The sequence below is a fragment of the Rhododendron vialii genome, chromosome 12a, assembly GCF_030253575.1.
Source record: "Rhododendron vialii isolate Sample 1 chromosome 12a, ASM3025357v1".
NCBI lineage: Eukaryota > Viridiplantae > Streptophyta > Magnoliopsida > Ericales > Ericaceae > Rhododendron > Rhododendron vialii.
The window spans coordinates 28,275,972-28,298,653 of record NC_080568.1 but is presented as its reverse complement, the minus strand read 5'-3'; the positions used below and the strand labels follow the sequence as shown (position 1 = coordinate 28,298,653).

The 22,682-nt window shown below is 38.9% G+C and overlaps 4 protein-coding genes across 8 annotated transcripts; 2 read left to right on the top strand and 2 right to left on the bottom strand.

Moving 5' to 3' along the window:
* Positions 1 to 232: 232 nt before the first annotated feature.
* Positions 233 to 4,546, bottom strand: LOC131310658 (uncharacterized). 2 transcript variants are annotated; one of them, XR_009195286.1, is made up of 3 exons: positions 3,148 to 4,540; positions 1,232 to 1,314; positions 233 to 545 (listed from the first exon to the last, which is right to left on the bottom strand). XR_009195286.1 is itself a non-coding variant. In XM_058337811.1 (2 exons), exons 1-2 carry the CDS (start codon positions 4,316 to 4,318, stop codon positions 541 to 543), a joined length of 1,176 nt encoding a protein of 391 aa, XP_058193794.1. In that variant the 5' UTR covers positions 4,319 to 4,546; the 3' UTR covers positions 233 to 540. The 2 variants fall into 2 exon arrangements, 1 of the variants encoding a protein (XP_058193794.1); XM_058337811.1 differs by lacking the exon at positions 1,232 to 1,314 and having other exon boundaries at positions 3,148 to 4,546.
* A 1,162-nt stretch (positions 4,547 to 5,708) lies between these two features.
* LOC131309932 (pentatricopeptide repeat-containing protein At2g18940, chloroplastic-like) lies at positions 5,709 to 8,617 on the top strand. The gene has a single exon (XM_058336651.1). The coding sequence runs from the start codon at positions 5,933 to 5,935 to the stop codon at positions 8,501 to 8,503; it is 2,571 nt and encodes an 856-aa protein (XP_058192634.1). The 5' UTR covers positions 5,709 to 5,932; the 3' UTR covers positions 8,504 to 8,617.
* LOC131309931 (pentatricopeptide repeat-containing protein At2g18940, chloroplastic-like) lies at positions 5,763 to 13,993 on the top strand. 3 transcript variants are annotated; one of them, XM_058336650.1, is made up of 3 exons: positions 10,083 to 10,209; positions 10,767 to 11,493; positions 11,605 to 13,993. In XM_058336650.1, exons 2-3 carry the CDS (start codon positions 11,082 to 11,084, stop codon positions 13,680 to 13,682), a joined length of 2,490 nt encoding a protein of 829 aa, XP_058192633.1. In that variant the 5' UTR covers positions 10,083 to 10,209; positions 10,767 to 11,081; the 3' UTR covers positions 13,683 to 13,993. The 3 variants fall into 3 exon arrangements, with proteins under 3 accessions (XP_058192632.1, XP_058192633.1, XP_058192631.1); XM_058336649.1 differs by lacking the exon at positions 10,083 to 10,209 and adding an exon at positions 5,763 to 5,853 and having other exon boundaries at positions 10,997 to 13,993; XM_058336648.1 differs by having other exon boundaries at positions 10,084 to 10,209; positions 10,767 to 13,993.
* An 844-nt stretch (positions 13,994 to 14,837) lies between these two features.
* LOC131311509 (delta-1-pyrroline-5-carboxylate dehydrogenase 12A1, mitochondrial-like) lies at positions 14,838 to 22,325 on the bottom strand. 2 transcript variants are annotated; one of them, XM_058339006.1, is made up of 16 exons: positions 21,853 to 22,325; positions 20,834 to 20,913; positions 20,474 to 20,577; positions 20,304 to 20,371; positions 20,035 to 20,092; positions 19,809 to 19,922; positions 19,447 to 19,530; positions 18,680 to 18,784; positions 18,231 to 18,344; positions 17,525 to 17,656; positions 17,327 to 17,416; positions 17,057 to 17,146; positions 16,420 to 16,629; positions 15,984 to 16,094; positions 15,343 to 15,422; positions 14,838 to 15,256 (listed from the first exon to the last, which is right to left on the bottom strand). In XM_058339006.1, the coding sequence occupies exons 1-16, from the start codon at positions 21,936 to 21,938 to the stop codon at positions 15,118 to 15,120; spliced, it is 1,665 nt and encodes a 554-aa protein (XP_058194989.1). In that variant the 5' UTR covers positions 21,939 to 22,325; the 3' UTR covers positions 14,838 to 15,117. The 2 variants fall into 2 exon arrangements, with proteins under 2 accessions (XP_058194989.1, XP_058194990.1); XM_058339007.1 differs by lacking the exon at positions 21,853 to 22,325 and having other exon boundaries at positions 20,304 to 20,375; positions 20,834 to 20,919.
* Positions 22,326 to 22,682: the final 357 nt, after the last annotated feature.

Here is a 22,682-nt window from a genome sequence, read left to right as displayed (position 1 = left end):
GGTGTGTAGAATACAAATACACACACACTAGGTGTTTAGTGCAGGTAAACCCTGCACATCTTACAAGTGAGTTTATGCATTTGTGCGTGCAAGAGTTTTTTGTTCTAGCATTGTTCAAATCAATTTCATCCAGAAGGGGAAACAAAATACTCTCTCATAGCAACCATAAAAGCAAGCTCATCGATTGTTCCAAAAATCCTGCTACCATCAATTCTCTTCCTTAACCTCACTCACGGTGTTCCGAAAAAAGAACAAAACACTCTCTCATAACAAACGTTATACATTACCTTCTTCACCACACGCCTAGGAAGATGAAAAATTATAAATCGTTCAAAATTAAGTTGATCATACAGTATTCTGGCAAAGCTTCCTGAAGGGCCACCAAGGCATAACCAACCTTCAGGTGAGCACCTCGCACCAACTGTGTGCTAATGTTCCCAACTAGCAAATAATCTTAGCACCGAAAATTCAGTTGGAAACCTCTGTAGGGAAACCATTCATCTTTTTCTGAAGTTGTGCACCTCTGCAGCTGAGCGGTGGTTAGTCTGCAAAAATATTGTGGGCTTAGACATGAAAAGTAGTCCTAGATTCAGTAGTTAAATCAATAAGTAGTTGCAGTTTTGGCAACGGAAATTCCATTAAATACTTGTTCTGTGACAAGACAAATACAAAGCAGAATCAAAATGTACTACTGCTCCCCAATCTATCCATGTGAAATCTTTCTTTCTTTTTTCCCCATAGGAAAACAATCTGGTATCCCAGCATGGTCAAAAAACACATTCGCTGCACATCCCTGAGATTTCAACTACTCAGCCTCCAGCTCCCAGTAAATTGTGATAGAGTGGATTACACTAAACCCTCGTACGTTTTTTGACAATTTCAAGGACCTATCCTCGTGATTCTAAGATTACACTTCCCTGTCAAAGTTATGGTTCAATTGTTCAAGTCCAAGACACCGGACCCAATTCCTACCTCTCTTTTCATCTCTGTTTTAAGAGACAGGCATCTAACTCTTATATCCACCGCAGAGGCCACGGTGATGTACGATTACATTATCAACACTACTTGGCGGAAATACCTGTCACGGATATCAGGTTCTTCGATTGTCTCCTGAAACTAATTATTATAACTTCTGCAACAATAACTGGCACTTGTCAAACTATTCAGTCCACACACACACAACAAATGTAAAGTTCCAGGAACTCCCTATTTTGAAGAATTGAAAACTTGCCTTGTCGGTAATACTCTTGTCCTTTCTTTCATGAACTGTCAATACTTGCCCTCAAATGAAGTGGATTAAACGATATTTAGGACCTTAAAGTGAAACCATAAGAGAGTACGCTGTACGCTTACTTCCAAAAAACAATGTGCAACTTTGAAGAAGTTAACTACAGCAACATAGCATGCTCTGGCAATAAATCTTAGTTGCAGGAATCTCCTAAAGTGGTGCCACTCCCTCCTCGGGAGCCCGCTTTTTCGCTCCCAACTAAGGAGCTTGACGGGAACCCACTCCCATTGAGATAGGAGCTCGCTCCTTACAAAGATGGGAGCTTGTGCCTGATCTTTGTACAAAAAAACTAGGATTTATCACTTGGCTTTATTAATTGATCTTTGATGAACTCATATATCTAGCCCAAATCATGATATCTTGAAAAGAAAATCATATATTGTAACACTAGCCCATTTCTTATACTTATGGAGTACTTGGCCCATATTTTTACTTCATAAATTGATTTCTTTAAAGTGAATACTCTATGCTACATTATTTTCATAATATATGTAAACGTGGGAGCTTCTGTATACCCCCACTCGGCCCCCTTCCACTCCGACACTCGCTTCCACTTCGTGCAACTAAGCAATAAATACTTCAAAATATCATTAGCAGAAGCCACTTAACAGCCTGAAAACCTAATAGAACACAAAGTGTCTATAATTTTAGTGATCAAGTGAGATATAGAGTGCATTCAGGGGCAATTGAATCCATTTTTGCATAGAGCATTACAGATTAAGGTCAAACCTCTTTCCAATTTGTTATTACTTAAATTTAACATGTTGCAACAATATTGAATCTGCTATACCAAGTAATTGTTGCAAACCCTGAGATAGTATCACACGAGAACATACAAGGCAACAAGCTTACAATCTAGACACCTGTAGTCCCCAACATAATAAAGTTTCAGATAATCCCAAAATAAAGACTTCAGAATTGGTACCAGATTAGGGCATTTATGAATAAGATTAGAATCTTTAATTGGTGTGAAGAGAAATTGGGGCCAGACTGCTAGAGAGAATATGTATGTATGGGTCCAAATAGATCATCCCAATGGAAAATGCATATGGTAATCCTATTCGCCCTCTGTTCGTTTCGCTAATTCCCTCTTTCCTACTTTCTCCTCCTCCCTAAAGAGACATCTGCCAATCACCACCCATTGCTGAGTCCAAATATCCTTCTGTTTTGCTTCTAGTAGTCCTTAGATCGCGTCAATTGCACACACAAAAGTGCCCCACAGTTGGTACCGACGGGATAGTACTGATAATGTACCGGCGGCATGTGGGGCCCACTTTTGGAACACACACAGATAATCCGAACCATTCATGAATCTTAAAATAATGTTTAGAGTGGCCTTCCAAAAAAAAAAACAGCTCAATTAAATATGTGTGAATTGTTAATCCAATTTCTATGTTTCAATCTAAAATTCAGGATCCTAAACTCTAAAATGAAAAGTTGATATACATATCAAATTGAGCTGATTTTTTGCAGGGCTACTCGAGAAATAATTTTTAAATTAATGAACGGTTCATTTTTTTTTTTGGCGGGGGGACCAAAAAATGGGCTCCACACACCGTCAATACATTATCGGTACCTCTAGCATTTTCGCACAAAAAAAATAACTAAAACATCCATGTAAGGCCACAAAAATTAAGTTAAAAAGAGGACTATCTTAACCTGATATCCATTAGTTACAATTGCAATCTAAAAGATGGGAACAGAAACTAAGAAAGCATTCCTTATCATTCATGTAATTCCAATTACGTAAGAACCATTGAACTCAAAAACTCACATAACACAAATTGTTAATGGCATCTAACAAAGTACCAAGGAGGAGGCAAAGTTGGAGCAATACGAGAAGAATTCAGAATACGCACCTTTAACTTCAGTTCTCAGACTTTCAATCACATTTGCCATGGAACAACAAACTTTCGATTCCAGGGATAAAGCATTGACAAGCCCCTCTATAGACCTCAGCTCCTCATGAAACTCAGAATGTAACACAAATGACAAGAAATGCTCATCCAACACCAGGCTAAGACATTTCACAATATCTTCAAGCCTAGGAACCCATTCACAAGATTTCAACCCCAATGAAGATGAAGCTTTAGGACAAGGACCCGCTTGAGGGAACCTCTCGTACTTTTTCACCCACTTTCCCAAGTACTGAATCAAGCTCATTATCTCTGAACCAATCAACTTACTAATACAGGACGACAAAACCACCTCATCAAGGTTTGAAGACGCAAGCAAATAATGCAAACACAATTCAGAAGCAGAAAACCCGTCGTGTGCGATCATGAGCAAGACAGAGGCCTCTTTAGCCAACTTCAATTTCTTCCCACTGAGTTTACTGCCCGTTGCCTTCTCTACTGCTGACAATGCTTGGCTCTCCCATTCCTCCCTCACTCTTACCATACTCTCATAACCACCCTTTGGCGGCGAAAGGAAGTACCTCAAAACTGACAGAAGATCAGCCGTTCGGAGATCTGAAACATGCTTCACACACAAACAAACCAAATCGGACCTCCTCTTCTCAATCAAATTGTGAACCAAACTAGAACTACTTGAATGCTTGACAAGCCCACAAACTATCAGAGTTTCCAACAACTCCCAAATCTCCAAAACAACGCACCCCTCCAAAACCAAACCATTAACTTCACTACCCATCAAAAACCCAACCTTTTCAACCAACTTACAATTATACCCCTCATCCAACAGATCAACCCCAGTCGAAACCCCGGCCCTCTCGCTGCTCTTTTCCAGATAAGAATTCAACATCTCATGAAACTCATCCTTGGTTAACAAACTAGGGTTTTTGAGCTTCCGTTTCAGTTTTTTGAAAAACTTGCGACTTGAATCGATAAGGAGGGAATCGGTTTGCGAAATCTGCCAACCCTCGACGCGTACGACATCGTTCGGGGCATCGCATTTAGGGTTTAAGGTCAGGAACACGGGGTCTGGGTTGAGAACGATGGGGTAGTCTGACTCGTAAGTGAGTGCTTCGGAGTCGGCCGAAGCGTTCATTATGACTTCTAGCAAAGACATTGTTTGATTGGATAGATATATGTGAAGATTCCGTGTTTGGAAAATTTCAGCAGAAAAAGAACAGGAGTTTTCTAAGTAATTGAAAAGGCGAGGGGAGGATTATTTGCCAAACCGTGGGGAGTCCGAGGGTGCGGCTGCGACGGTGGAGCAGAGCGGCGGAGCTCGGATTTCCCGGCGGCAGCGGTGGATGGGACCTTTCGAAACCCTAGCCTTTTTTTTATCTGTTTCGAAACCCTGGTCACAAGTACTCATTTAGCAGTTACAGGGAAAATTTCAAAATACTCCCAAACTTTGACTTGAATATCTAATCGACACCTAAACTTTCATAAACTTAAATTTTACACCTAAACTATTGTTCTATTATTCAAGTAACCACCCGCCGTCTCAATCTGTCAAGTTACAGGAAAGAAAATATGACAAAATCCCTAGAAGATATATTTTTATTTAATTTAGGCAGTTTTACGAGTTCTTCTCGGGCTTACTTTGATAATGGTAACCTTTTATAGTTTTCACAGATTATTGTGAACATCAACTATGTCAAAAATTCAAGAGGGTTAATATAATTTCAAAAATTATTTACTTTTAAAAAAAATTGCAATACATAATGAGAACTATTTATCCTATTCACTCGAGATAAATATGTTCCAAAACTACATAAACATAATTTCTGATGCAGTAGATATTTTCGACGATTTTTAAAAAGTGCATTCCAAGCCTCAAGGTGGGCTCAGGAACAACCCACAAACAACCTTATTACCTAGATCGGTGAATCTACTCCTCCATCCTAATTTAATTGTCCTTTTTTTAGAGTTCGTGCCACTTTTTAATTGATTATATCTTATAAATTGTATTATAGAACTAATTGAAATCTATCAAACAAAATTCATATTGGATATAAAATTCATTATCGATTTAAATCTTTAACTAGTTTTTTATCCGGTTACAGTGCAACGAGGGACAAGTAAATTAGGACGGATGAAGTATTTTTTTTTTCTCAACATCGGTCAATGAGTCAATTTATTTGATATGCTGGAGTGGATTTAGTGCCTTTAATATTCTTCAAGAACATAAATCATGCCAAAAATTATGTTGATGCGATATCAAACAATATAAATTTAAATACCTGCGTTTTGTAGTAATATTAATCGGTATTCGATGGGCATAATTTTTAGCATGCTTAATTTTCTTTTATTTGAACGGTCATGATTAATTTTCTGAAAAAAATGAAAGATATCTGATCGTTCCAATAAGTGACCCTAAAACAGCCACGGCCCAAAAGGGGGGCGGGGGTTGGTTCGGCCTTTTGTTATAGAGAGTAGAGCGGATCCGATCGCCTGTGAATAGGCCCATGCCAAATATCCCATAGCCGACATCATCTTCGGTTGCGGATCACAAAAAAAAAAAAGACATCATCTTCGGTTTATCCTGGAAGACGCAACGCAACATCTGTGTTTCTCTCTCTCTCTCTCTCTCTCTCTGGATCCTGCTCCAATTCAACTCCGACTGTGTGACCAAATTCATACCTTCTTACTTGGGTACGTTCGCCCTTCTTCTTCTTCTTGTTAATCACTCTCTCTCTCTCTCTCTCTCTCTCTCTCTCTGAACTTGGGAACAATGGAAGCGACGATCTTGACAAACAGGCCGCATTTTCCAAAACCACCAACATCACAATCAAATTTACGGATGAAGGTCGACCGAACAAATCTGCCCGTCCTTCCTCCTTCTCCTCCTCCCTCCCTCCCTCATGACTCTCTCATCGACCATCTTCTCCAAATCTCTTCTTCTTCTTCAGCACAGGGACCCAACAACCACAGAAAGCCAATTACTACCCAAAACTCCAAACACAAAACTAAATCACTTCAAATCACCCGTACCCCTTTGACTTCTCTGCCCGTCATCTCTTCTCTTCCTTCTAATTATTACCCAGAAAAAAAACGGCACCGTCTCAAGAATTCCGACACCGGATGGGATGACGACGACGAGCTTGCTTTTATGCCCCCGAGGTGTAAGTCGATGCTCAATTCTATTGTAGATGAGCCTTTATCTAATTTGAATGCTTTCTTTGATACTGTCAAGTTTGAGTTAACACAACTAGATTTTGCAAGTCTCTTGATAGGTTTGGACGTTTCGGGTAATTGGGAAAAAGCCATTTTCTTGTTTGAATGGCTTGTGTTGAACAACACCCACAACACTTCTAAACTAGGCAATCAGGTTATTGAAATGATGGCTTCGATTCTCAGAAGAGAGTCACAACATTCGATTGCATCACGACTCTTTGACCTAATACCTATTAAGGACTACTCTCTCAATGTTCAGGCATACACAACTATTCTTTACGCATATTCTCAATCTGGGAAATACGAGAGAGCTGTTTCTCTGTTTGAACATATTAATGAGAACGGGCCCTCTCCAACTTTGGTTACTTACAATGTCATGCTGGCTGTTTATGGGAAGATGGGACGGTCTTGGAACAAAATATTGGGCCTTCTGGATATTATGAAAAAGAGAGGACTTGAGTTTGACGATTTTACTTGCAGCTCTGTGATTACTGCCTGTGCGAGAGATGGCTTGTTGGAGGAAGCAAAGAACTTCTTCACTGACTTGAAATCTCAGGGCTACGTTCCAGGAACGTATGCTTATAATTCTTTACTGCAACTGTTTGGGAAGTCGGGGATTTATTCAGAAGCTTTAGCTGTTTTAAAAGAAATGGAGGAAAGTGACTGTCCGCCAGATTTGGTGACTTACAATCAGCTTGTGGCAGCATATGTGAGGGCAGGGTTCCACGAGGAAGGCGCTGCACTCATTGACACAATGATCCGTAAGGGCGTATTGCCAAATGTAGTTACGTATACAACTTTAATATCAGGCTATGGAAAAGTTGGAAAGGTGGACAAGGCTTTGAGTCTGTTTAACCTGATGAAGGAATCTGGTTGTGTTCCCAACGTGCAAACTTTCAATACCATTCTTGTGATGCTAGCAAAGACGTCACTATATGAAGAGATGATGGGGATATTCCGTGAAATGGAGTCATATGGATGTGCCCCTGATCGCAGTACATGGAATACTATGCTTTGCATGTGTAGTGTCAGAGGAATGCGCAAACACACAAACCGAATTTTTCAAGAGATGAAGAATTGTGGTATTGAGCCTGGGAGAGACACGTTCAATACTTTGATACAAGCTTTTGGGAGGTGTGGGCTGGGAAGTGATGCGGCAAAAGTACATGATGAGATGATGAAATCGGGGTATACTCCGTGTGTTAAAACATACAATGCACTTCTAACTGCCTTGGCTTGTCGAGGAGACTGGAAAGCAGCAGAATCAGTCATTCTAGACATGAGGAAGAAGGGCTTCAAGCCCAATGACAAGTCGTACTCATTCATGCTCCAATGTTATGCCACGGGAAGATACATAAGGGGGATAGAAAGGATAGCAAATGAAATTTACAACGGTCATATCTTTCCTAGTTGGGTGCTTTTGAGGAGCCTGTTTCTTGCAAATTTCAAGTGTGGATCCCTGATGGGTACGGAAAGAGCATTTCAGGAACTACAAAAGAATGGATACAAACCTGATTTGGCTGTATACAATTCCATGATCTCAATTTGCTCAAGGAACAAGATGTACGTCCGTGCCCATGAGATGCTGGACCTGATCCAGAAGAGCGGGCTGCAGCCAGATATTATGACCTACAACAGCTTGATAGACATGTATGCCTCGGCCGGTGAGTGTTGGAAAGCAGAAGAAATCCTCAGAACAATGCAAAAATCCTGCGAAAAAACAGATCTTGTTTCTTACAACACTGTCATCAAAGGGTTTTGTAGGAAAGGTCTTATGAATGATGCTATAAGAATTTTCTCAGAGATGACAATTCAGGGGATCCGGCCCTGCATCATCACCTTCAATACGATTGTAGCAGGCTATGCAAGGAAGGGATGGTTCCCTGAAGTGAATGATGTGATTAGTTATATGATTGAGAACGGTTGCAGACCCTGTGAGCTAACCTACAAGAGTGTTGTGGATGGTTATTGTAAAGCAGAGAAGTACGATGAAGCTATGGACTTTGTGTCCGAAATTCGAAAAACGGATAATTCGTTCGATTCGCCATCTTTGCAAAGACTTGCATCTTATATTAGGGCGAGGATGAACTCAAGAACTGAGGATGGGCCTGTATGGATAAAAGCTTAGATGTGTACAAGCCCGAGCCCATATGGATACACGCCGGTATGGATCAGTTCGGTATTTGTTTTTGATTTGTTCTTATTCCAAACGAAGTCCGATCAAATCATATTTATTTGGCATTTATATTCTTCTCAACGAAGTTGTACAAAATGAATGGTCTCTATTATTTTTTGGAGTAGGAAACAAACCCGAAAAATCGAAAAGTGAATGGTACTGGACATTAAGGACACTGGATTGTTGAATTCAGCCTTGTGGCGTGGGGTGGTTGAAGTTGGCGAAGGACGGCGAAGAGATCAACAGGTATTTCGAAAACAAGTAAAAATGCTTCTTCTTCTTCTTCTTTTTTCTTTTTCTTGTTTCATAAACACTAAAGATTTTCGAAAAGAGAATATTGTTTTAGAGCATGTTTTGTTGCTAGTTTCAGACATTTTGCAAACAAGAACAAAGTCGGACAAAGTTTTTACTAAACATCTCCGGTCACAGCAGAAGAAAAAAAAACTCTTTTTTAATAAAAAAACCGTATCACTTTTTAAACAATAAGTTTTTTTTATATATATAAACCAAGCAAGAATATTGCGATGATGATGCTTTCATTTCTAAACAAGAATTTTATATCATTCTAAACAAGAAGTTTATATCAACCAGATGCGATGATAATATTTGTTTAAGTCACATTAACGGGATGCAAGACCGATCTTGAATACTTCAATACCTGAAAAAAAGAAGAAGAAGACATTAATGAAGATTATGGATTTTAGAATTGATAGAGATTGCGCGAGATCAAGTATTCTAACTATTTGTCACGAGTCGTGGTGCCATGAGGGACCAATTGCCCACTAGGTTTCTATTGCTCACTAAGGGCTAGTTGATCACAATCGGGTTGCCAGGAGGGCAATACACGAGGGGGCGTTATTCGCACGTCTCGAACCTCTAACCTCCTAAGCCCATACCACTAGGGAGTATCCCATTTACCACTAAGCTACCACCCACAATGGTAGCGATCATTGGAACATGTAACATTGTTTCACCGGCTAATTTTCTACAAGGTAAATGATTTTAACACTCTATATTTTTATGATGGCATACATAGCAAGACACACTAACAGACAAATTTTGGAGGTCATCATAAAAAAGTGTATTGCTAAAATCATTTTCGTTTCTGCAATTTCAAACTTCCCATTTGAAGTGAAATGCCCTAGTCTGCAATACTCCCTCCGTCTCTTTTTAAGTGTCTTGCGTCGTAACTCTAACTTATTAAAAAGACATCATCATTATACCTTTCACATCAACTTTTTCTTCAACTTTTCTTATTTATCTATCATCATTACACTTTTACTCATTAACTTTTCAAAATAAAATCTACTTTTAGGGACAAAATAAATAATGCATCAATTTTTATCCATTAACTTTACAAAATGGACACTTATTAAGGGACAGCCCAAAATCGAATATTGGACTCTAAATAAGGGACGGGAGAGTAGTATTTAAACAATCACCTTATAGCAAAAGGGGAGTGATTTTGCCACGTTTCTTTTTGTTAATATCACTCCCCTGTGTGTCTATATAAGAAGATTTATTTTGTGAGAGAATGTGAGTGGCGTTAACAAAAAAAAGAAGTAGCAAAATCAATTCCCTAACAAAATTATACATGTTCGTTCTAAGCGCCCTCATTTTTATATCAAACTTACGAAAAAATTTTCAGTGTCTGGTGAGTACCATTAGAGCATCTCTAGCATTGACCCAAATTTTTACCCAAATTTGGGTCAAAATTTGGGTGAAAACCCATTTTGGGTTAGGCTCACTCCAATGGCAAAATGATCCCTTACCAAATATATTATTTTTTTATGCTTTCAAGACTATTTTCCCTCCATTTTTGTTTCCCCTAACGATTTCGGCCAAAAGGGTAATACACATCTCTCATCAACGACGTGACCAGCTTCAAGATTCTTCCAGAGGGGAGAGATCGTCGAGACTTCAGCATTCAGACATCCAGAGGGGGAGAGAGAGAGAGAGAGGGAGAGAGGTATCCAAGCTTGGGAAAGCCATCGATGCCATGCTTTCAGAATGGCATGGAGGGAGCAGTTGAAAAGAGAAGAGCAGTTGGAATATTGGGGAAAAAAATGGGTAGAGACTTGGGCTGTCTCAAATTTGGGAAAAGAAATGGGTAAAATTCAAAATGGGAAAGGGTTTAGGTCAAAAATTGGAAAGAGTTTTTGATGGGTTTTGCCCAAATTTTAAATTTAAGTCTTAAAATGGGTCAAGGTTGGAGATGCTCTTAACGGTAATAGTTGTTGAAAATACTTTTGGATGAAATGGATGCACCAAGCTGGAACCAGTCACTGAAAATTTTCTCCAAAGTTACATCCTCGGTTTAATCGCCCAGTTCAACCTGGAAACGCCACGCAACATCTGTGTTTCTCTCTCGTCTCCTCTCTCTCTGGATCCAGCTCCAATTCAACTCCGACTGGTGACCAAATTCATACCTTCTAACTTGGGTAGGTCCGTCTTCTCTTCTTCTTCTTCTTCTTCTTCTTCTTGTTAATCACTCTCTCTCTCTCTCTCTCTCTCTCTGAACTTGGGAACAATGGAGGCGGCGATCTTGACAAACAGGCCGCATTTTCCAAAACCACCAACATCACAATCAAATTTGCGGATGAAGGTCGACCGAACAAATTTGCCCGTCCTTCCTCCTCCTCCTCCTCCTCCTCCCTCCTCCCTCCCATACGACTCTATCATCGACCATCTTCTCCAAATCTCTTCTTCTTCTTCTTCTTCAGCACAGGGACCCAACAACACCACAAAGCCAATTAATACCCAAAACTCCAAAACCAAAACCAAATTACTCCAAATCACCCGTACCCCTTTGACTTCTCTACCCATCATCTCTCCTCTTCCTTCTACTTATCACCAAGAAAAAAAACGACACCGTCTCAAGAATTCCAAGACCGGATCGGGTGACAACGGCGTCGACCAGCTTGCTTTTATGCCCCCGAGTTGTAAGTCGATGATCAATTCTATTGTAGATGAGCCTTTATCTAGTTTGAATGCTTTCTTTGATACTGTCAAGTTTGAGTTAGCACAACTTGATTTTGAAAGTCTGTTGAAAGGTTTGGACGTTTCGGGTAATTGGGAAAAAGCTATTTTCTTGTTTGAATGGCTTGTGTTGAGCAACGCTCACAACACTACTAAACTAGGCAATCGGGTTATTGAAATGATTGTTAGGATTCTCGGAAGAGAGTCACAACATTCGATTGCATCCCGACTCTTTGATTTAATTCCTATTAAGGACTACTCGCTCGATGCTCGGGTATACACACCTATTCTCCACGCGTATTCTCAAACTGGGAAATATAAAAGAGCTGTTTCTCTGTTTGAACATATTAATGAGAACGGGACCTCTCCAACTTTGGCTACTTACAATGTCATGCTGGCTCTTTATGGGAAGATGGGTCGGTCTTGGAATAAAATATTGGGCCTTCTGGATGTTATGAATAAGAGAGGACTTGAGTTTGACGATTTTACTTGCTGCTCTGTGATTACTGCCTGTGCAAGAGATGGCTTGTTGGAGGAAGCAAAGAACTTCTTTGCTGACTTGAAATCTCAGGGCTACGTTCCAGGAATGCTTGCTTATAACTCTTTACTGAAACTGTTTGCGAAGTCGGGGATTTATTCAGAGGCTTTAGCTGTTTTAAAGGAAATGGAGGAAAGTGACTGTCCGCCAGATTTGGAGACTTACAATCAGCTTGTGATAGCATATGTGAGGGCAGGGTTCCACGATGAAGGCGCTGCACTCATTGACACGATGATCCGTAAGGGCGTATTGCCAAACGTAGTTACGTATGTGAATTTAATATGTGGCTATGGAAAAGTTGGAAAGGTGGACAAGGCTTTGAGTCTGTTCAACCTGATGAAGGAATCTGGTTGTGTTCCCAACGTGTATACTTTCAATACCATTCTTGTGATGCTAGCAAGGACGTCACGATATGAAGAGATGATGAGGATATTCCGTGAAATGGAGTCATATGAATGTGCCCCTGATCGTAGTACATGGAATACTATGCTTTGCATGTTTAGTGACAGAAGAATGCGCAAACACGCGAACCGAATTTTTCAAGAGATGAAGAATTGTGGTATCGAGCCTGGGAGAGACACGTTTAATACTTTGATAGAAGCTTTTGGGAGGTGTGGGCTGGGAAGTGATGCGGCAAAAGTACATGATGAGATGATGAAATCGGGGTATACTCCGTGTGTTAAAACATACAATGCACTTCTATATGCCTTGGCTCGTCAAGGGGACTGGGAAGCAGCAGAATCAGTCATTCTAGACATGAGGAAGAAGGGCTTCAAGCCCAATGACAAGTCGTACTCATTCATGCTCCAATGTTATGCCACGGGAAGAAACGTAAGGGGGATAGAAAGGATAGCAAATGAAATTTACAACGGTAATATCTTTCCTAGTTGGGTGCTTTTGAGGTGCCTGTTTCTTGCAAATTTCAAGTGTGGATCCCTGATGGGTACGGAAAGAGCATTTCAGGAACTACTAAAGAATGGATACAAACCTGATTTGGTTGTATACAATTCCATGATCTCAATTTGTTCAAGGAACAAGATGTACATCCGTGCCCGTAAGGTGCTGGACCTGATCCAGAAGAGCGGGCTGCAGCCTGATCTTGTTGTCTACAACAGCTTGATAGACATGTATGCCTCGGCAGGTGAGTGTTGGAAAGCAGAAGAAATGTTCAAAAGATTACAAAAATCCCGCGAAAAACCAGACCTTGTTTCTTACAACACTGTCATCAAAGGGTTTTGTAGGAAAGGTCTTATGAATGATGCTACAAGAATTTTATCAGAGATGACAATTCAGGGGATCCGGCCCTGCATCATCACCTTCAATACGATTGTAGCAGGATATGCAAGGACGGGATGTTTCATTGAAGTGAATGATGTGATTAGTTATATGATTAAGAACAATTACAGACCCTGTGAGCTAACCTACAAGAGTGTTGTGGATGGTTATCGTAAAGCAGAGAAGTACGATGAAGCTATCCACTTTGTGTCAGAAATTCGGAAAATGGATAATTCGTTGGACGAGCCATCTTTGCAAAGACTTGCATCTTATGTTAGGGGGACCGCGAACTCAAGAACTGAGGGTGGTTCAGTGCGGTATACGGTCTCGAGGCCGTAAGATGGGCCGGGTATGGATACAAGGTTAGAAGTGTACAAGCCCTATCCGTTATAACCAAAGCATTTTTTTAGGGGAAAATGACGGCCCAGAACGTGTTTTGATAATTTATACTCTCCAAAGACATGCTGAGAGAGAACATTTGTTAATGCTGAAAATATTCTTGGCGGAAATTAATTATCAAAACATGTCTCTGCCCGTCATTTTCCCTTTTTTTAGGGTGTTGAATTTTTTTTATGTTTGTTTTCGATTTGTTTGTATTCCAAACAAAGTCCGTTCAAATCATATTTATGTTTGGCATGGATATTCTTCTCAACGAGAATACTGCTGTAAAGCAAGTTTTGTTGCAAGTTTCAGACATTTCGCGAACGAGAAGAAAGTCGGACGAAGTATGTACAGTGCTAAACATCACCGGTCACAGCAGAAAATAAACAAAAAAAAAAACAGTAAAAACTTCTTTTTGTATAAAAAACTTATCACTTTTTCAACAAAATGTTTTTTTTTTTTAATGTAAACCAAGCAAGAATACCGCTATGATGATACTTTCATATCTAAAAAAGAAGTTTATATCAACCAGATGGGACTATAATAGTTGTGAAAGTCACATTGACGGATGCATGGTCGATCTTGAATACTTCAATACCCGTAAAAAAACTTCTTTTTGTATAAAAAACTTACTCCTATCACTTTTTAAACAAAATGTTTTTTTTTTTAATCTGTAAACCAAGCAAGAATACCGCTATGATGATGCTTTCATATCTAAAAAAAAGTTCATATCAACCAGATGGGACGATAATATTTGTGAAAATCATATTGACGGATGCATGGCCGTTCTTGAATACTTCGATTATTCGATACCCGAAAAAGAAAAATACACTAATGAAGATTATGGATTTTAGAATTGATAGAGATGTTGAGCGAGATCAAGGATTCTCGCTGTTTGACACGAGTCGTGGTGCCATGAGGGACCAATCGCCCACTAGGTTTCTATTGCCCACTGAGGGCTAGTATATCACAATCGGGTTGACTGGACAATACACAAGGTAGATCACAATCGGGTTTGACAAGAAGGCAATATACAAGGGGGCGTCGCCTGCACGTCTCGAACCACTAAGCTACCACCCCCAATGGTAGCGATCATTGGAACATGTAACATTGTTTCAGTGGCTAATTTTCTGCAATTGCAAACTTCCCATTTGAACTGAAATTCCCTAGAAACAAAGTCTGCAATAGTGTTTAAACAATCACCTTATTTCACTTCTCCTAGCAACCCTAAAAGCTGAAAAAAAGCTCCAGCACAAATAGGCTCAGGCTCGTGGAGTAAACTACTCATTCGAAAGAATAAACCTAAAGAAAAATAAAACAAAACCAACATTTAAAATAACTGGACACCTCAAACAAAACTTCCTTCTCCTTTTCTCTTCATCAATGTGACTACCTAGGTAGCAGCAGGGGTTTCCCAGTTCTGTGGCAAGGGGCCAAAATCATATATGATTTCTCTGTGGCATGACCAAACAAGCTTTATTGCCTCAGGAGTCCCTATTCCTGCTCCCCTTGGATCTCCAGCTGGCCCAAACCTGTGGCATGCAATTGTGTTTGAGGTATGAAGCATTCGGAACATCCCCGAGATGCGAAATAACAGAATGCCGGATTCTTGACTTACCAGTGATTTTGAGGAGCCCCTGTTGTTCTAGCTCTCAATCCAGCATAAGTTGTTCCGTTAACTGATTTTCCGATAACTTCCTGCAAATTGAGTTCTCACAAAAGTTAGTAAGTTGAACTAATCCAAAACTCATAGTTTTGGGAAAATGGTTGGTTTGCTTAACTTTATCCAAGTACTTCCATGATCCCAAATTCACAATCAATAGGGTCGATAGATCCTGATACAAAAAACATACTATTGGAAATTTGGAACTTGAGTTTATTTAGGGATTTCTGGAAGGAAAAGGAAGGCAAGGGATTTTACTTCATCATAATTGGGAAAAATCTTGATTACCTCACCTTTTCTCTTCCCTCCACACATCCCTCTAGAATCCGAGATCAAAACACAGCTCAAAAGAATCATATTAAACCAAACGCCCATGACACCATACAGGACAATATTTTTGGTCAGACAAAGTGACAAACATGTAACAAACACGAAGACTCCGATATGTGTCAATTATTGAAATAACTGCTCTATCAACACTAAACTTGACGACATAGGTGAGGGGTTCTCTAAGTTTTTGGGTGAGGAGATGGCATAAGAGGGCGACAAAATTATAAATCCCAACGTTAAAATGTGAAAGTGTAATTGAGTCTTGCCTGCAGAAACAGTGGATCATTTGACACCACGGCCGCCGTTAAATGTGCGTGCATCTTTTCAAGGGCATCCAATACCATTGGAAGCTGGTGATCCTTATATTCAGTCACAATCTAAACATGAACACAGTGAATGTAAGTTCAATTAAGCTTCCAGATACGAGGAAGTTGATCAAATAAAAAGATAAGAATCTCCATCTCATGCACATGCACATGCACGTATGCACAGCCATTAGCAACTCCCTAAAACTTGCTTCCTATGGCAAATGAAATGAAACTTCAAGATTTGAAACCATAATCTCTCATCATAGTGGTATTTAAGAGCCAACACATAACAACTCAACAATGATAATTTTTCATTTTTTCCTTCTTTGATGTACGCATGAAACAAATTTGAATTCAATACTCGAAATGACAGCTGTGTAATCCCAATGTTTACCTGGAATGGTCCAAAAATCTCTTTTGTTACAAGTTCAAAATTGCTTTCCTTCAATATTTCTTCCAGTGGGACAAAGATAGCAGTTGGCTTTATCGCACCGTATATTGGAGGAATAGAATGCTTTTCTAAAGCTTCGCCGCCAAAGAGTAGCTTTGATCCTGATATCCGAAGCAATTTATTCACGTGCTCTAACATTGCTTCTGTTGTAAACTGCGACAACAACAGAGAAATTCTAAGTCGGTAGGAGTATATGAATCCAGTATCGATAAAGGAAATGTTTCATAAGATTAAAATCCTATTGGTAATTTAGGCAAACGAGCTAACCAGAATAGGTTCACCTTCAATAAGGAATATAATACTCCATGTTCAATTAAATAAGTACAAGTCAGTTTCAAAACAATTCTAATTTATTTCCATCAAGCGCTTTTACTCCAGTATCTGAATCAATGTGGTTCTTACTTCTTAGTTCTTACTACTCTGCATTTGATTTAGACCACTTATGCTTTCTATGCTAACCATTAGTCGATAAACGCTTAACCAATTAGTCTAACGTTGTCACGAACTACATTGAGCTATGTATTGAGGAGCAATTAAGAGTGATGATTTACAATAAATGTGAGAAAGTGTGCATACTTACTGTCAGAACGGGGCCGACAGTTAAATCCTCTAATTTCCTTCTTGTAGCAAGATCATTCATTTGACGTAACAGAGTACTCTTAGACCAGTTCTGTATCAGATCAAGCACATAAAGTAAGCATCCATGTCCATGACCCACAAGATTCTGATATAGTTAAATCTGCAGGAATGTAGAATAGTCTTCTGCAAAAATATAGATAATTACTGATTTAACGTTCAAAAAACAAGCACACTAAACTTAACACAGAGATACTAGAATGAAGCAGCTTACCTCATGCATAAACAGCATTGATTGAGCCGAGCACTTTTGACCACTACATGCATATGAATCTTGGTCACACACCCATGCTACGTAATCCACCTTCCATTTGGAAACCCAAAAGGATGAATAAAAAACAATGCCAAAAACTCAGGTTCTTAATATATGCGGATCACAAAATGCGGAGGTCAAAAAATTTTGAGTAAAAACCTCCTCGACATCAGGCCCCAAGATCTTCCAATCGAACCCAGCATCTTCCAATTTAACACGGCCCTTTAAGTCAACAGCCAACTTTTCTGCTACTCGTGAGCTACCAGTAAAGAGAGTCATGCGTGGATTTGCCTGATTATTCCATCAACATATCAGAAGATTTATCTGATAATATCCACAAATCTACATATTACATTGTTTTGAATCAGAAAGTTAAATGGCAAAAAAAGTAAATCCATGGATTTTATGGAGCAAAAGAAAGAAACATCCTCTTCTTACAATGGCCTTGAAGCAAACATAACCAGATAATCAACTGCGGAATATTTACGGCTAAAGCTAAATCCCATTGTTATTTTCTGATATGGTACTTCCAGTCTCCACATTATCCCCCAAGGCCCACTGATTAACCAACAGTAGTTTACTTAACAAATAAAAAAAAAAAAATCATCATTCCTAAACCACAACCTATTCTTACAAACATGTTAATAGGGTGTTAGAAGTTTGATCACATGAGAAACCGTGCAGGATGTGGCTATATAAGTTGGGGGAGCTATGCCCAATTTTCGAAATTGGAGTCCATTACGGATGGATGAAACAAAAATTTGTGATATTTTTTAATAGCACAAAGGTGGCAGTTGTTATTCAGTGCAAATGATAAACATAAAATTGGCATATCCAATAAGCTTTCAGTTTTGTGAAAACCAACCTCCAACAATAGCTTGTTCATTGTTCTCCCATCAGCATTAATGAAGTCAACATCCTCCACTGGTAACCCACAATCATGTAGCAACCGAAGCATTTGTTCCATAACAATGCATACCTAAGAAACATAGTAGGTAGGTAAAAATGCTAGATGTACAGAGGAAATAGAAGAGATAAGTAAAACTTGGAAACAGAACTAAAATTCTTGGAAAGAGAAGTAATAAAACAAAAGCGAAAAATTTAAACCAGCAGTCAGAGCAGCTGGAAATTCTAGCAACCAAATTGACTGAAGTCCATTGGTTAGAGTATCATTGTGCTGAACGTTTGTACTAATTCCCTTGTGCTTATTGTCACCCACAATTTTTTTATCCCGGGCACATGAACTAAATAAAAGCATCAATGAAATAAAATCTCATTTTTTCAGAGTATTTAAAAGATCTTACGAGAGCTCACCTTGCTATCAACTTTAAGAACGGGTTTGTTTCCCATATATAAGGCACCCATCACCTGGAGAACAGGAATCTCTAGAGGAAAATTGAATGGTGTAATTATTGCCACCTGCACAACAACTTTTTAATTTTTCAACTGGTAAATGAAAATGCCTGTCATCAGAACAATCTACTACTGTGCAAACAAGAATTTTTTCCGCTACAAACAAGAACATGTAAAGGGAGTTTTTGTGAAAATTTCTGTACATGCTGATGTATAGTAGCAAAACTGAAACTTGGCCGAAGTAAACACCATAAATGATGAAACAAGCATCTTGACATCCTCGTCCGAATAAAAAAACTAAATTTTCATTGAAAGTGTACATATAAGGCAATGATTTTACAGGTAAAAGATCTGGTTTATCTACTTCATTGTTGTCATATTCTGTGCCCAGTGTACTTTTCTCCTAGCCATGTACTCCAAGAATTACTTTATGCTAGAAGTAGTTCTCATTATTTCAGAAGAACATTATAACCAATCCCCAATATAGACATCACATTCTAACCATTTGTAACGGAATATGTGTGCCTTTTTGCTCGTTAACTGTTACGAACAGATTGAAAACTATTTTTACTCATAAGTTGTAATGTTTCCCTACCTATGATGATCTTTTCCCAATCTTTCACAAAAGATCCTCAATTGCCTCATGGTCTAAATAATTTATGACATCATCCTAATTGCTTGTGCATGCAAGAGAATAGGAGATAGGTAGTCTCGAAATAAAGTCTTACGGGACCATAAGGCCAACGAAAACCATGACTTTGCTGCCCAAGATGATTCCCAGGTACTGCAAAAGACCGAGCCAAGAAACGAACCTGACAAAGATACAGAGTGAGAGGATGAAGTGCTAAAAATATGTAATTTGATTTTTATTCAAATTTTAGTTTGAGATGACAAAAGAAACAAAAGAAGAGCAGAGAAAAACTCATGACCGTCTTGGAATTTGATGCAGGAAAACATAGGAAGAATAATTGATTGATAACTTAAGCATCTGAATAAGCATAAAACAAGTTACAGGCTACTGAATAGCATTACATGTATTCTGGAAGGAGAAATTTCTCCATAACTTATGCTTAGATGGATCCCCCAGTACCTGATCACCACAGAAATTTTCTAGAAATTTTCGAGTAACATAAACTTCCCCAAAAGCCTGTTGGTAGCTCTTTGGAGAGACTCTTTGTATCAACCTACTGAAGAACTCCGAAACCTGAAAAGTGCACACAATAGGTAAATTACAGCACAAAGGACTGGTCTGCACTCACGAGAACCAGAAAAGAATGACAAGAAAGGAGCCCTTCTTTTTCCCTATAAAATATTACCTTTGGCAAGGAAAGCATTTGAGCTGCCTTCATAGATACGTCTCCAAGCATCAAATACCTGAACAATTCGATATTTTTTTATTTATGAGTTTTTCCTGTTTCTCAAGTAACAGGGCTTCTCATAGCAAAACTTTTACTTCATAAGGAGAAAAAAAATCTTAAAATTACCAATACAGAACTCATGAGACTGTCCACTTCCTAGAAACAAAATAGCGAAATAAAAAAAGGAACTATTTGGAAAAGGAAGGAGAGGAGCCAGTAATACAAACCTCTCTGGTGATTTAAATGGATTGTGTAGACCATGTTTGGGGCACTTGGTTAAGCTCTCCACAAATGGCTGCCTAAGCAGACAACAATTCAAATTTGGTGTAGATGTGTGAGAATGAGATGTAATTTTAATTGTTTTCATTGTGAAAGAAGAGGAAGATTGATTACATACCCGGATGCATGTTTCATCCATTTCGGTAACTTTAATGAATGACTCGCCATTTAAAGGATCCGGAATTGTATTCAAGTTTGAGGATCCTGTCCATTTTCCCTGCACTAAAAATGGTGACAACCAGGTTAATTAGCATTTGATAGTGAAGGTGCTACGGAGTTAGAGCCGTGCTTTTGGGACGGACAACCTAATTAAACAACTGAAAAACTAACGTCAAGCGAACCTTATCCCAATGTCGTCATAAGCTACAAAACTGAATACCATAACGAACTTGTTGTTCTTTCCCCACCCCCTTCCCTATTTTTTTGTGCTTTAACTTACTAAAATGAATAAACATGCTAATCAAGTTGCAGTAAATACCCAAGTTGTGTACTTCAGCAGGTTGGGAACCTGAAACCTCTTCTGCATTTACAGTCGCAAACGATAATGAATTAATGGATCTGCATTTCGTATGAAAGGGGAATGAAATTTAATTGTAAAAACCTCAATACTATGAGCCAAAAATCACAGTAAGAACTATATGCCAACATATATAATCTTATAGTATGTAAGAACCAACACGAGAACTCCAATTAGGCACCTTCCTTTATGTATCAAGCTCTCTCTTCGCGTCACTCGGTTCATATTACCCGGTACACCAGCCTCCCGCTTAGTAAGCCAAATAGTTGACAAAAAACAAGTGCCCAACAGTTCCACAATGCAGATTAACTTTTGTGGTGGCATAACTGCAACTATGCAGGATTGTAGCCAATAAAAAAAAAATTATGCAGGACTACATGTTTGAAGCCAGAGTTAAGCATAGTAAATAAACGGGCAATAGACCAAAAACAATGCAAAAGACTTATAGCCCATCCCAGCCACAGTACGAGCTTAAAAATAACCTCCTGTCAACAATTAAGGGGTTTCTTTTTTGTTTTCTTTTATTTTTTTGGGGCTAAGTCCAGGGTTTTGCCTCAGCTATCCCAGGTATATCGAGACTATCCCATAATCTCTTGTGTGAAAGTCGTACGAAAGTCTTAGGTCTAGCAAGCCCCAGTGGGAGTACATTATGTTAAGCATCATATGGCTGATAAGCTCTTAAACCAAATGACAAGGTTCCCAAATAACATAAGCACACTTGTGCAACCAAACATGACTGACTCTGAACCCTCCTAATAAAACGGAAAGAATACCAGAAAACTAGATCAAATCACATAAAATAAGAGTAACAAACTTCCTCACAGCATCACAATGACAGCTGAAAGAATCAGGAATTAAGCCCACATCAGAAAACTGGGATTGAGAAACGATAGCCCAAATCACCAAAGCCCAGAACTATTTTATCCAATTCCAGAGGACCCATAAATTCAAACCCTAGGATTATGTGGAAAAGACAGTACCTTGATGAATTGAAAGAATTGAACCAGTTCAAAGCCTTTCGGGGAGCAACTGCTCTCATCTCTCTGCAAACTCTTAATCTATACATACTTTTCAAATGGAATTTGATCAAAACCCAGTAAACGCTTTCTTGATTTAAGAATGTTCAATCAGTGAAGGGCTCTCTTTCTCTTTCTTCTGAAGTGCTACGGCTGCTGCCATTTCACTTCCCAATAAGGTCGTTACTTTGAGAATTCTTTATCCCCTGTGGTGGGTGGTTGTTACGTTTTGTGTACCCTAGTCCATCAAAGGTGGAGAATTAAATACTTCTACGAAAAATGTGTGATTTTGATTGAATCATTGATCATATGGTTGAGCTACATGAAGGGTATTTTTTTTGAACGGGCATGAAGGGTATGAACAACTCGTTTTTGTTATGGGAAGTTAAAATGGGATAAGGATTGATACTACAAAATCGGGTGGACTGGGTAATACTGTATAAGCATGTGTTCTTGAATATAGGATTGAGGAAAAAAAAAGAGTGCTCTTTGATAATGTGAGATAAAATTTGGGTCACGTTGACTAGGTGTTACTCGTTCCCTATTATTGCAAATGTTTGGTTATTTTGTTTTGTAGTATAATCTTAAATCAAATATTTACACCGCAAGTGTTGGAAGATAGACATACGTTTAAACTGTGAGAACTATAATAATGAGGGCAAAATTCATTTTAAATACTGAGTACCATACTCACCTTGACTTGACTAAAAAGTCGTGATTTTCACATTTCCATTTTTTGATAACCATTGAACCTCGCTCTTTCTTTTGTCTTGTAATATGAATTTACAATGTTG

Coding starts and splice junctions, on each gene's coding strand:
- LOC131310658 (XM_058337811.1), bottom strand. CDS start 4,318: ATGTCTTTGCTAGAAGTCATAATGAACGCTTCGGCCGACTCCGAAGCA.
- LOC131309932 (XM_058336651.1), top strand. CDS start 5,933: ATGGAAGCGACGATCTTGACAAACAGGCCGCATTTTCCAAAACCACCA.
- LOC131309931 (XM_058336649.1), top strand. CDS start 11,082: ATGGAGGCGGCGATCTTGACAAACAGGCCGCATTTTCCAAAACCACCA.
- LOC131311509 (XM_058339006.1), bottom strand. CDS start 21,938: ATGTATAGATTAAGAGTTTGCAGAGAGATGAGAGCAGTTGCTCCCCGA. Junction 18,345..18,679: donor TTCTTAAAGTTGATAGCAAG/GTGAGCTCTCGT, acceptor TATGTTTCTTAG/GTATGCATTGTTATGGAACA. Junction 16,095..16,419: donor AGATTTTTGGACCATTCCAG/GTAAACATTGGG, acceptor GTTCATGTTTAG/ATTGTGACTGAATATAAGGA.